At 43.9% G+C, this 13,952-nt stretch overlaps 1 protein-coding gene across 1 annotated transcript; it reads left to right on the top strand.

Moving 5' to 3' along the window:
* The first annotated feature begins 12,305 nt into the window (after positions 1 to 12,305).
* Positions 12,306 to 13,323, top strand: LOC120731367 (olfactory receptor 2K2-like). The gene has a single exon (XM_040028378.1). It carries the CDS (start codon positions 12,352 to 12,354, stop codon positions 13,321 to 13,323), a length of 972 nt encoding a protein of 323 aa, XP_039884312.1. The 5' UTR covers positions 12,306 to 12,351.
* The last annotated feature ends 629 nt before the right edge of the window (positions 13,324 to 13,952 follow it).

The raw sequence follows: 13,952 nt of genomic DNA, 5'->3' as shown, positions 1-13,952 counted from the left end.
AATACAGGAGGGGGCTCAGCACACAGCCTTGTGGGGAGCCAGTGCTCAGCATGCGAGTAGAGGACAGATAGGGGCCAAGTCTTACAGTCTGGGGCCGGTTGGTGAGAAAGTCAAAGGCCAAGAGTGACCAGTTTGGTGAAGAGGATATCCGGGATGATTGTATAGAAAGCTGAGCTGTAATCCACAAAGAGCATCCATCCATCAATCTGCTTATCGGGGGCCGGGTCACGGGGGCCGCAGCCCTAGCAGAGGAGCCCAGACCACCCTCTCCTCAGCCACCTCCTCCAGCTTATCTGGGGGAACACCAAGGCGTTCCCAGGCCAGCGGGTGAAATAAATGTCTGACAAGGAGGGGAGAGGGCAGCCAATAATCTTCTGTGCTGCCTTGATTACACTGTGAAGCTTCACTCTGTTCCCATCTGGTCAGCTGCCGTACCTTACTTTGATGCAGTATGTCAGCAGGCTGTCAATGGACGAGCAGTAGAAGATCAGCAGCAGGTTGGAGTCCAGTTTGTGCTTCCTGGGAAACTGGAAGGTGTGAACCCTCTCCAACCATCACTGTTGATGTATAGGGGACCTAAGTCATCAACAAGTCATCAACATTTCTGCTTCCTCTGAAGCAGAAATGGGCTTCAGAGGAAGCCCATTTCTGCCGCTTGTATCGGCAATCTCGGTCACTACCCACAGCTCGTGACCATAGGGGAGGGGAGGGACGTAGATCGACCAGTAAATTAAGAGCTTCGCTTTTACACTCAGCTCTCTCTTCACCACAACAGACTGGTATTGCAGCCGCAGCACCAATCCGTCTGTCGATCTCCCACTCCCGTCACTCATGAACAAGACCCCGAGATACTTAAACTTGGTGTAACAAAGGACTGGACAGGCAGGGTTTCACTTGAGATACATGAAACACGTTATGGATCTGCATATTTCGGGGACGGACAGAAACCGGGTTAACCAGAGAGTCTATAACAAACGGACCAATGAAGGTGGGAGACAGTTTCTTTGACTCAGCCCGGAGCGGAACAAATCGGTGACGGTCCGCCAGGCGCTTATTGCGATCAGCTGTGCGAAGAAGGGCGGCCCGGGTGGCTCTCCAGGCACGTCGACACCTCCGTAGATGCTGCTGGAAAGAGGGGACAAAGTGCTCACCTTCGACGGCCGGAAAGAGAGGTGGTTGGTAACCCAGAGATGCTTCGAAGGGGGACACCCCTGTGCCTGAGGAGGTAAGACTATTGTAACCCACATCAGATTTGTGGGTTGTGCTGCTGAATAAGGTTGGAGGTGTAATTTTCCCTCCCCGCCACTAGGAGGCAAGTATGCCTTGAGATGACTTTCTGTCAGTCAACATTTCCTGTTGTGAAAGCCGTTACTCACAGACAACCTCCAAATTAGCTGAAAGATCCCAGTAAGAAAAGCTAAAATAAAAGTTAAATTCACAATTTATCTTCACATACTAGTAGTTAATAGATGGCTATTTATTAGGATCTGATATCTGTGAAATTCGGCCGGGGGGAGCTGCGTCAGCCAGGCGAGCTATCTCACCACGAGCTCCGGTAAGGGATGCTACATGAATGTTAGCACCATAAAGACATGTAGTTGACTGCTGTTAATAGATTTTCTGCTTTAAAAAACAAAACCAGTCGGAGTTGTGATATTTATGTTTAAAGTACTGTAACATCACTGATGTGCAGATGTTTAAGTTTAAGTGCTAAAGAATATATTAAAATGTGCCCAGCTAACCGCTAGGATTAAGCTACTGCTTAGCGATTTCTGTGTATTTCTGTGGTCTAACATTACTGTGATTCATCTGAGTTTGTTAGCTTTACAAAACGTTGGAGAAGCAGTAATATCGTCATGTAGTGCTTAAATGCACCCTTTCAGTTTTGTTGACTTAGAAGTTAATTCATTTGATAAAGATGCAAAAAGTTCATAAAATGTGATTATAAAATGTGAGGGATCTCATTACTCTGTTGAAGTATTAATGTTTTAAGAAGTTGATATATTTTTCTAAGAAATAATTCAAGTTGAAATATCTTAAAAAGAAGAACAGTTAAAAGCGAGCTGTTAAAGGGATAAATATGGGAGAGTGAATCTTACAAGTTTATTTATACTTAAAAGGGTAAATGTAAGGTATATTTTCTGTTGCGCTAAAACCTTGTGTGATGTAACTCAGGTGCGATTCTAGGATCAGAGATTTGGGGGTGCTGAGCACCCAGAGAGCTGCCCAGCCAGGCAAGATAAACCTGTCTCTGTCAGTCCCTGCATCCTTAAATATTGTCCCGAGTTCTCTCTGACTGTCACTTTGGTGCATTTAAACCCCTGTTCCTCCCTGTCCTCATCGTCTGTTGTCTTCGTCTCCGTTATCAGTCATCATAATTTTACCATCTCTGTGCAAGTCTGCAAATTTCTTTATTAATATAAGATTCTTAAATTCATCAAGTCTCTCTGTGCCTGGGTCCTTGTCACAAAACATGACATGACTGTTTTGTACATTTTAACACAATTTAATCCCACATTTGTGAAAGAAAAGCAAAACACTTTTTGAAAAGTCTGTAACAAAACCATCAAATCTGATCAAGCTTATTTAAATGCTGCAAAAGAAGAATGGATTGGAATAGAAAAAATACATATCCTAACCTTAATTACTGGGGGAGAATAATGAATGATGCTCATAGTGAGTAAAAAGTCAACTGAGTGCATTTTTTTGGACAGAGATTCACTTTTAATGTGTATGTATAATATAATACAGATACATAAAAAACACTCCCAAAACAGAATTATTACAAATAAATGATTACAAAATATTAATAAAAACTATAAAAATGGAGGCAACATTGCCTGTGGTAGAATTTATACAATGTATGAAAAAATCTTTACTGCAGATACTAATTTTACTAATTTAATAATACTAATTTTGTGTTGTAAGATTTATGAGTTTAGAAACACTGATAAGTTAAGTGTATGTGTGCTTTTGGAAAACATTTAAAGCTGCTGTACAGAATCTTTGAAACAAGCTAGCTTAAAACATTTTTAGAATATAAACAGAGCATCTGCTTCTCTTTACAGCTCCTCACTCCACCAGGGCTGTTTGGCAGTTTCTGATAGTGTGCAAATGTGATGTACATACTCCGGCAGTCATACAGACAACTGGACGGTCCAAAAGTTGGCCTACCTATTACTGGCTGAGGTTTCAGTAGAGTTGTGGCTGAACCACATAAAAATATATCATTAATTTTAATCTCCCCAATCAATTACAATGTTATGTTGGAATGTTGTTAAAGAGGGTCAAAAATGTTTCAACCCAGTTTGTTTAGCAGATTCTGTATAGCAGCTTTATTATAGGGAGAACACAACTTCCAGATTGTATGTGTACTTTCAACCAAAAGGCAAATAACCAAACCACATGAACATCTAATAAAAGATATAAACATTGAAACACTGATCCAACATTATTCTTGATTGACGGATCATTTGATTTTACATTTTTACCTGAATGTGGCTCCTTTTTTTGAAAAAACTTCCTTATATCCATTATGAACCTGGCTGTCTCTCTGTATACAAACACACAAACACACACACACAACAGGAGTTATAAGGTCAATGGGCATTCAGTCAGTTAGCTAGTTAGTATCCATTTCAAACAGGACAGTGGTAACAACAGTAGGCTACGGACAATTTTAAGTTTTAGATTTTAAATAGGCTATATATATTTCATGATGGTTGAGACATTGTATAACTAAAACTAGAAAGCGAAAATTTCAGAAGAAATTTTAAGTGTGCCTATGCTGCCGCTAATCAGTGTAGTTTGCCATTCAAACAGCTACAGAGAGCAAAACTCAGCAGAGCAGCCATTTTCCACCGTGAACTATGGTAAAACCAAACACCGCTCGCGCCTCACAGATGACAGCTTACAGTTTTGTGTAAAGTTGAGGTGACTTTATACAGCCCCGATTTGCAGACGCTGTGCGCAGAGGTTCATGAGCAGACCCGACAATGTTTGCATGAACACGCTTTGAAGCATTACGTTATGGACCACTTTTCACACATAGTTGCTGTACCCACACAGCCGGCTGTAGCTTTTCATCTCACAGCCCGACACATACAAAAAAAAAGAACAGCTGAGAGAGCACAGACTTTACGCCTGATTGCAGATGCCGCTGATGTGGGTCCACCTCCCCTGCAGCGGCACTGCAGACCACGCCCCGCCACACACATCAAACACGTAAAATAAATATTTGTGCACTTTTGCATTCACTTTTTGTTTTTTGTTATTTTTAGTGTTCTGAATGATTAACAATGGTCTACAGCCAATCTTGTGTATTATTATACAAACTTTGGTTGTAAGATTCAGATAACTATTTAATAAAAGCTAAATATTTTATATGAGAGTAAGAAAGAAAAGTATTTCGTTGTGCCCCCCTTTCCCTGTTAATGCCCTACCTGGCCCCCTGACAAAAGCTTTGCTAGATCCGCCCCTGCACAGTTACCAGCTGTCAGCTACACAGAAAAGGATATTGGTGTTATTCATCTCTCAGAAACAGTTCATAACTTCCCTTCAACTCATTCATGTCACCTAAAAGGTAAATCTGTTTCTCCATAACAAGTTCAGCTCTGATGATTCAGTAAGGACATCTCCTGGTTTGGACCAGCCGTTTTTAAAGCTGTGTCTCCAGCAAACATCAGCTGATACTAGAAATTAAAATCAAATGAATTCTAACAACAGCTGATCAAGCTTAAACGTGCTGCTGTTGTTTAGCGCGATAAACAAACAAGAGAGAAAAGTCGATCATTGATCAGTTTCATGACTGAAGTTTCAACAAGCGAGAGAATGACAGGGGAGGCTGTCATATAGTTCAACATCAGTAACTTATACACAGCTGTATAGAAACTCCGTTGTGCTAGCTAGCACGCAGTACCAGTTATTGTAAGTGATCGTAAAAAGTCAGCACAACAAAAATAAAATACACCTAAACTCGGTTTATATCTGACCCAAATAGAGTGCAGTTCGTAACTTCTTACCTGAAAATCAGTTCACCTCATGCTCCGACCGGCGGCTGCCTGCTTCTCCTGCCTTCGGTTTCCCTGATCCACGATTGAGCTCCGCGTTAGCCACCACCGGTCGATCGGCGGCCGCCTCGTATGTCTCTTTCCCCGCATGACCTTTCTGTCATACACCGGTGAATAGCTGCCCTCTGTTGTAGCTCCGCGTTAGCCACCACCAAATAACTCAGTTATTTTTTCCACATCGACCAGCATCATCGGCCCATATAAACGAAAAATAAGTCCAGCTAAGACAAAGACTGTTTGCGAGCGATCGGGGGGGGGGTGAAAGGAGTTAGAGACGCCTCACTGAAAGCCAAGCCCGTGTGCTTTTTAACGAAGGGTCGCTGGCCGCGCTAGGTAGCTAGCAGCTAGCAGCAACACGTAAGAGAACGGTTGCTAATATGGGATGTCTTGATAAAACGAGCAGATAAAAGTTTATTTTGTGACCTAGAAACACTAATAAAAGACATATAAAACGAAGTGGTGGCCGCCATTGTCTGACTCTGTAGAGGCGTGCTATGAATTGTGGGATATGGAGTTTTCCACCAAGCATACACCCTTGCAGTTACCGTAACTATTCAATGGTTCGCGCAACCTTAAAATTCCAATGGTTCCTGAAAGCAGCGACGCTGTGCGTGCCGTTGATATTGTCGTCATTACGGTAATCCAAATACGTGTAGACAGGCCTCTTGGCATAGGCACACTTAATAAAGAATAAAGAGAAACAGGAACTTTGAGGGCATCCACACAATAATAAATCCGAGGAATAGTAATAAGTGTGCCTCTTGGCATAGGCACACTTAATGATTTGTTATACTTGAACAATACTTGACTGAAAGATGAGTGATGGAAGAAGCATAGATAAAATAGTAATGTATGCACTCTGAACTGTGTGCATAGATTGGTTTTTGACCAGGACTGGATCATTCGAGATCTGAACCCTGTGGGTTCAGTGGCGAGCCAATCCCAAGAGAGTGACTGTAGACGGACCAGAGTACGGTGTGGCCAGCCGTGGGATCCATCTTCAGCGAACCTCAGGACTATAACTACATTCCTTGACACAGATAAGACTAACACTTTAAAAATTTACCCGGGTAGTGTTAGAATCAGTGGACAGAAACACACACACACACACACACACACACACACACAGAGGGAACTCTAATTTAGAGGAAGCTCTTTAATTGAAACTGTTTGGAGAATTTCCTTAAAGAGGGTGTTTGGTTTTGATTTTATTTTTGAGCCCTTTAATGTGCGTTTGTGCACTGTAGGAAGCCAGCTTTAGACAGGGAGGGTTTGTAAACTTTACAACTTTCAATACAGTTTCTATTCAAATCACATCTTATCTATCATTGTGTGGTTCCTTCTCTGCTGATCCTTTCAAGGCTCCATAGTCTTACCTAGAACTTTCTGATACTAGTCCAAAGTTGTCAAGACAATATTTTAATGCGTATCTCATATTATTTAATTGTAATACCTGTTACACTATTGTGGGCATACTCAACCCATGGGAGTTGCTCACTCCAAGTTGTCTGATTGGTGGATGCCAAGCAAATTCAAATTCAAATTCAAATTCAAATTTTATTTGTCACGTACACAGTCATACACAGTACGATATGTAGTGAAATGCTTGGACAACTGCTCGTGACCTAAAGAAAACAAAAAAGGAAAAGGCTATGAATAAGATAGGAAATAAATATGAAAAATTAAAAAGGGTAAATTTAACTAGGAAGGAATAAAATATAGATTAAGGTTAAAAATGAAATAACTGTACAACACAAATTAGAATGAAGGGTAAATTTAACTGGGAGAATAAGATAAAATATATAAATTAAAGTTGAAAATAAAATAACTGTACAACAAAATACACAATATAGAACTATATAAGAATGTATGAAGAAATATAAATAAATATATACACAAGCACCGGAGGGCCGCCTCGAGTTCCTGATTGGCCCGTTCTTTCTGGCCATTAGTCTGAGGGTGGAAACCAGAGGAGAGACTGAACTGCGCTCCGAAGGCATTGCAGAATGCTTTCCAGACCCGTGATGTGAACTGCAGCCCCCTATCAGAGACGATGTCCGTGGGGATTCCGTGAAGGCAAAAGACATGGTTAGTCAGGAGTTGAGCTATTTCTAAAGCAGTAGGGGGCTTCGGGAGGGGGACAAAGTGAGCAGCTTTCGAAAAACGATCAATGACAGTAAGGATGACTGAGTTACCTGATGAGGAAGGGAGGCCCGTGATGAAGTCCATTGCAATGTGTGACCACGGGCGGCCAGGGGTCGGTAGGGGTTGGAGAAGGCCGGAAGATGGCTGATTGACGCTCTTGTTTTGAGCGCATGTGGGAGGGGCAGCAATGTATTCGCGGACGTCCTTAGCTGAAGACGGCCACCAGGCGAAGCGTTGGAGGAAGGTAATGGTGCGGTGGACCCCAGGGTGGCAGGTGAACTTGGCCATGTGAGCCCAATGCAAAACTCGTGATCTGACAGTAGAGGGAACAAAGAGTAGGCCCAGGGACCCATACCCGTACAGGGTCCGGTTCCGTTCGTTGGGCCTCTCGAATAGCTGACTCAATCTCCCAGGTTTTTGCCCCGACAACACACGTGGAAGGAAGAATGGGGGCGTCCTGCGCAGCGTCTTCGGAGGTGGCAAATTGGCGTGAGAGGGAATCGGGTTTGACATTACGAGAGCCGGGTCTGTAGGTGATTGTGAATTGGAATCTGGTGAGAAACAGAGCCCACCTAGCTTGCCTGGTGTTGAGTCGTTTCGCGGACCGGATGTATTCCAAGTTTTTGTGGTCCGTCCAAACCATGAACGGTTGGGCAGCTCCCTCCAACCAGTGATGCCACTCTTCTAAGGCCAGCTTGATGGCCAATAGCTCTCAGTTCCCCACATCATAAGTATCAGAAGTAAGCACAAGGCTGAAGCTTACCGCCTTGTCGCTGGGAGAGCACCGCCCCCACTCCTGCATCCGAGGCATCCACCTCCACGATGAAGGGTTGACTGAGATCGGGTTGGATGAGGATGGGTGCAGAGGCAAAGCGCTCCTTCAGGCAAGAGAAAGCCTGGCGAGCAGGTTCATCCCAGCGGAAGGGGACCTTAGGTGAGGTGAGACGAGTCAGGGGTAGAGCGAGCTGGCTATAGTTGCGGATGAAACGGCGATAAAAGTTAGCGAAACCCAAGAAACTCTGAAGCTGCTTGCGATGGGATGGAGTGGGCCAGTTTAACACAGCCTGAACTTTGGCGGGGTCCGCTCTCAGGTTACCTTGTTCCATGATATAGCCCAGGAAAGAGACTGTGGAAGTATAAAACTCACATTTTTCCCACTTCACGAAGAGACGGTTTTCCAGGAGGTGTTGGAGGACCTGCCTGACATGGCGTTTGTGTTCAGAGACAGAATGAGAGAAAATGAGGATGTCATTCAGATAAACGAAGACAAAGTGGTTAATGAAGTCCCGCAGTACGTAGTTTACCAGGGCCTGAAAAACAGCTGGGGCATTGGTGAGACCAAACGGCATGACAAGATATTCAAAATGACCAAGGTGAGTGTTGAAGGCTGCTTTCCATTCATCCCCCTCCCTTATTCTTACCAAATAGTAGGCGTTGCGCAGGTCCAGCTTAGTGAAGATGGTGGCTCCCTGAAGGAGCTCGAAGGCAGAATTTAAAAGAGTGAGTGGATATTTATTCTTCACTGAGATGTTGTTAAGGCCCTGATAATCAATACAAGGTCGTAAGCTCTTGTCTTTCTTGGCAACAAAGAAGAAGCCGGCGGCCACAGGAGATGACGAGGGGCGAATGAGACCTGCGGTGAGTGATTCGTTGATGTATTTTTCTATACTTTCACGTTCGGGCTGAGACAGACTGTATAGGCGGCTGGTAGGGAGAGGTGCGCCTGGAAGAAGATCAATGGCGCAGTCATACGGCCGATGCGGAGGAAGCGAGCGTGCTCTATCCTTGCAAAACACTTGTTTGAGATCATGGTAGACGGGTGGCACGGAGGAGAGGTCCGGCGGCTTGGAGAGAGAAGAATTGGTTAGCGGTTCAGAAGAGGGGGTGGCAGCTTTAAGACAGGACATGTGACAATCCTCCCCCCCACCCCACAATGCTCTCCATTTTCCAATCGATGACAGGGTTATCTTGATGCAACCAACGGTAACCCAGAACTAGTGGCGTGAGCGGAGCTTGAAACACATACAGCTGTATAGTCTGGGAATGATTGCCAGAGAGAGTCAGTAAAACGGGCTCAGTGATATGAGTGATGTTAGGAAGCCGCTGGCCACTGAGGGCGGTGACTTGGAGTGACTGTGGCAGAGGCTCGGAGTTCAGATTTAATCGTTGGGCCAGCGAAGCATCAATAAAGTTCTGTTCCGCTCCTGAATCGATTAGAGCCTTAAGAGGGTGGACCTGAAGCTGCACCATTAATTTAGCTGCTAGCATGAGCCGTGGAGGAGACTGTGAACTAGAGACCTCGTCCACCTGAATTCTCCTCTCTACTGCGGCCTTTTGGCAGAGACGGGCAAACATTGGCAACATGACCCTTACGGCCGCAATAGAAACACTCACCGGCCCTCCCCCGATGGTGGCTTTCCTCAGGTGAAAGGCGAGAGCGACCCAACTGCATAGGTTGCTCACCCTCCTCCATGTTGTGTTACTCTGAATCTCTTCCGCCACTCGTGGCGCTTCCGCCCGATGCTGCTTCACCGTGTCCCAGAGACCTCTGGGAAACATAGTCCTCAGTTCTGCGGCGGGCACGTAAATGCCCGTCCACCTTTACACACAACGTTATCACATCAGACAAAGTTTTAGGTAACTCTCTTATCACTAGTTCGCCCTTTAACTCATCACACACGTTGTTCAACAAAGTACTTATCAATGCTGGCTGCCCCCACCCGGTCTCTTCGGCCAACGTCCAGAACTCAATGGAATATTCCGCCATACTTCGTCTTCCCTGCTTAAGATTTAGTAAACGGTGAGCTGCTGCATCAGCGCCAGTACCTCTCTCAATCACACATTTAAATTTAGCAAGAAAATCCTGGTACGAGATGCTGGCGTCAGTTCTCAAAACAGCTTGAGCCCAGTTTAAAGCCGGTCCGCGTAAGAGCTGGACAAAAAAGGCAATCTTAGCCTCGTCAGTTTCATATGTCCTCCACAACTGTCTAAACTGCATTGTTATTTGGATCAGAAAACCGGCACACTTGTGAAACTCACCCACAAAGGTTTCCGGTGTTGGGAAAGCTCGCGCCAGGGGCTCCAAGCGAGTGGGATGGGGCGAAGCCAAAGGCCCGGGTGCTGGAGGCTTAGAAGCCGGTAACTGTGAGGAGACAGAGGGAGGAGAGGCTGCTGGGCTTACCAGGGGTACGCGCTGAGCAAGGGCCTGCATTAGAGCAGCCAACTGCTGATTGATGAGCTGCAGCATTTGTTCGTGGCGTTCCAAAACCTCCTTGGCCGTGAGGATGTGCTGCTGGGCGGCAGAGTCCGCTGAGTCCATATTCTGGATGGATCGTTATGTTAAGGTTCAATGCAGGGGACTCAAACGCGGGACTCCTGAATCAGCTGAACACAAGGGAAATCCAAGGGGGAAATCACTCGCTCTCCAACTCTCCACATACACGACAGCAGTCCTTCTTTTCACACTTGACACACAGATTCACACGGGAAAGGTAATCCAGGGGCTCTGTAGATAAGGAGACAGGAATGAGAACGATATTCACAAAAGACACTTGACTTATCTTGAGCTGTAGCTTGACTTTCACTGACGCGTGGTAGACAAAGATCCAGCGAAGACCAGCAGTCACCTCCTGGCTTAAATGCCGTTCACCTTGATGGGCATCAGATGTGTTCTTTTCCGTGGGTGTGGGCGTGGGCCGAGGGTGTGAACCCACAATGAGTTCCGCCCCGGTGACGGAGAGGAGGAGAGAGAGAGAGGTCGAGAGAGAGAAAAAGACAGAAAAGGCCGATCAGCGTCTCGCCGATCCCCCAGGCCGTGACACTTGGGGCAGGAACTCGTCCCTGACCTGAAGTGGGCCCTCCACCCTTTTCCGGCTGAGGACCATGGCCTCAGATTTGGAGGTGCTGATTCTCATTCCCACTGCTTCAAACTCAGCTGTGAACCGTTCCAAAGCGAGCAGAAGGCCATCACCTGATGAAGCCAACAGAACCACAAACTAGAGATGAGATTCTGAGAACACCCACAAAGAGCATTCGGACGTAGCTTTGCCACTGCTCCAGGTGGCTCAGCACAGAGTGCAGAGCTACGTTGATGGCATCTTCTGTGGATCTGTTCGCATGATTTGCAAACTGGTAATCACTGGTCTGATCCACAATGAAGACGAGTCCACGTACAGACAGGAGGTGGACCAGCTGTTCCACTGTTGCAGTCAGAACCATCCGGACCCGACTGTGGAGGTGACAGTGAACCTTCAGACTCACCCTAACTATACTTAAAAATAGAGTACTTACCGTGGATCACTCCAGATTCCTAGGACCCACCTTTCCACGCGATCTGAAGTGGTCCCCACATATAGACTCTATCCAGAAGAAGGCCCAGCAGAGGTTGTGGTTCCTGCAGCAACTCAGAATTTACAACCTGATCTCTGAGACCATGGTTTTATGCAAAAAAAACTTTGATTTACTCTTTTCTGGGCTGGAGGAAAAGGGGGTGATCGTGGTGCAACGATAAGGTTACACCACTCTGCAGAAACTTGGAGAGGTACCTGGGATCGAATCTTTCCATTGTGAAATAGGAAAGGTAGAGAGTGAGCAGGCGGCAGAGTAACAGGTAAGTAGAAGGTAACAGGTGCAAACAATTCTTTTTTCCACAAAGTTACTAAGAGGCAAAGACAAAGCAACATTCACAAGAACATCTTACTGTCTTTCTAGTGACTTCAGCAAACATCAGAGAGCCTGATCATTATCACTGAAGCAACAATGATCTGACTGGACTACGAAAGACTACAAACGAAAAACAGAAGAAAACCACAACAAGCCCTGGACAATTATGTTTAATTGGCATAAATGTAAGAAATTCCTAACAGTATTATGAAGAAAGCATTTTTTAAATAAAGTTGTAAAACGTTTTAATATTTCTTTTTCAAGAACCTGCAGGTTTGTTTTATTATGTGTTTAGTACATGATACATATTAAATCCCCTGTGATTTTCCAAAGCTGTGAGCTTTCATTCCAGATCAATGATTGGCTGGTTTGAAATCCCAGCTCACATGTTGCTGTTATCTGTACCTGATAGAGGAGAGAGATCAGAGACCAGATACAGTGAGAAACTAGGCTTCACTTAGATCTCTCAATCACAATGAATAATGTTTCTGTAATAACAATGTTTTTTCTTTCAGGTTTCAATGAAACAGTCAGTCACAGGTTTGTTCTCTTTTTCCTCAGTTTGTTGTGTTACTGCATCATTTGCCTCGTCAATGTTTCTCTCATTGTGATCATCATCTTGGACAGCAACCTCCATGAATCAATGTATATTCTACTCTGTGTCTTTTGCATCAATGCACTTTATGGAACAGCAGGTTTCTTTCCCAAATTTCTCTGGGATCTCCTCTCTGATGTTCATCTCATCTCATATTACGGTTGCCTTATTCAGACTCAGGTGATTTATTCTTTTGTCTGTGGTGAACTGTCGATTCTTGCACTCATGGCATATGACAGATATGTGGCCATATGTCAGCCACTGAAGTACCACTCTATCATGTCAAAGCAAAGAATCATAAGGTTTGCATGTTTTTTGTGGTTCACAACTTTCTGCATTGTGGCTGTGAATGCCTTTCTAACATCCAGACTGAAGTTATGCAGCCCGTATATTTCCAGACTCTTCTGTGTGAACTGGAGTATTGTTCAACTCGCTTGTTTTCCAGCACAAACTATAGTTAATGGCATATTTGCAAATATTACAATAATTATTTATTTGCTTCATGGTGGTTTTATAGTTTGGTCCTATATGTATATCATTCAAACATGTGTAAAGTCTATAGAAAACAGAGCAAAGTTCATGCAAACATGTGTCCCACATCTCGTCTCATTATTTACTTTTGTTGTGGCAGTACTTACTGATGTTATAAGTATGCGACTGGGTTCGAAAGAGTTGCCTCGGACCCTTCAAAACTTTGTAGCATTAGAGTTTCTTGTCATTCCTCCTATTATGAATCCTCTGATTTACGGTTTCAAACTGACCAAAATTCGAAAAAAATTGTATAGTGTTGTTATTTTAAAAAGAACTATTTTTTGTTTTATTCGATCAGAAAATAGTTTCACACACAGCTAAGTGTCACACACATTGTTTGACATCCATTTTAAAAATAAGTCCAAAAAAATGTTTAATTTTTACTGAAATTTGTGTTTTATTTGGAGTTGTCTGAAAACATGTCTATTGATGTGAGCGGATATGAAGTTTTATTATTTATCTGCATTTCCCAGATGATTTACATTTTGTAGATGTCTTTGCACTAAATGTATTTTTGATGGTCACCTGCCTAATTACCAAAAAAAACACTGATATGTAGAAAGGCTGTAAATTTCACTCTCTTTCTTCTCATTACTGTTCAAGGAAATAACAGGCACCGTGGAGACTGCACATGTGAAAAGGATTAAAAGACAAACTGTTTTAGATGTGGCAGCACTATCAGAGTGTCAATCTATTTTGATATTATGCTGTCTTATAAATCTGATCCACAACCACATGGATGTGAAGCAGTTTTAGTAGTTTTCTCAGTTTATCCTCTTTTTCTTTAACACTTATTGAAACAGTCAGAGGTTTTAGCAACTGAACCAGTTTTTGAATTTCTGCTTAATCAAACATGAAATCCGTTTTTACTTAACACTTGTACAATTAAATGGCTTTTCCATTGTTTGAAGGATTGAAAGTTGAAGCTGAACATTTACAGTGCAAATCAG

The sequence above is a fragment of the Simochromis diagramma genome, unplaced genomic scaffold, assembly GCF_900408965.1.
Source record: "Simochromis diagramma unplaced genomic scaffold, fSimDia1.1 OVJJ01000343.1, whole genome shotgun sequence".
Classification (NCBI taxonomy): domain Eukaryota; kingdom Metazoa; phylum Chordata; class Actinopteri; order Cichliformes; family Cichlidae; genus Simochromis; species Simochromis diagramma.
Note: the sequence above shows the minus strand (reverse complement) of the source record. Positions and strands in the feature narration are given on the sequence as shown.

Bases quoted from the DNA above. Each gene is read 5' to 3' on its own strand.
- LOC120731367 (XM_040028378.1), top strand. From the start codon at position 12,352: ATGAATAATGTTTCTGTAATAACAATGTTTTTTCTTTCAGGTTTCAAT.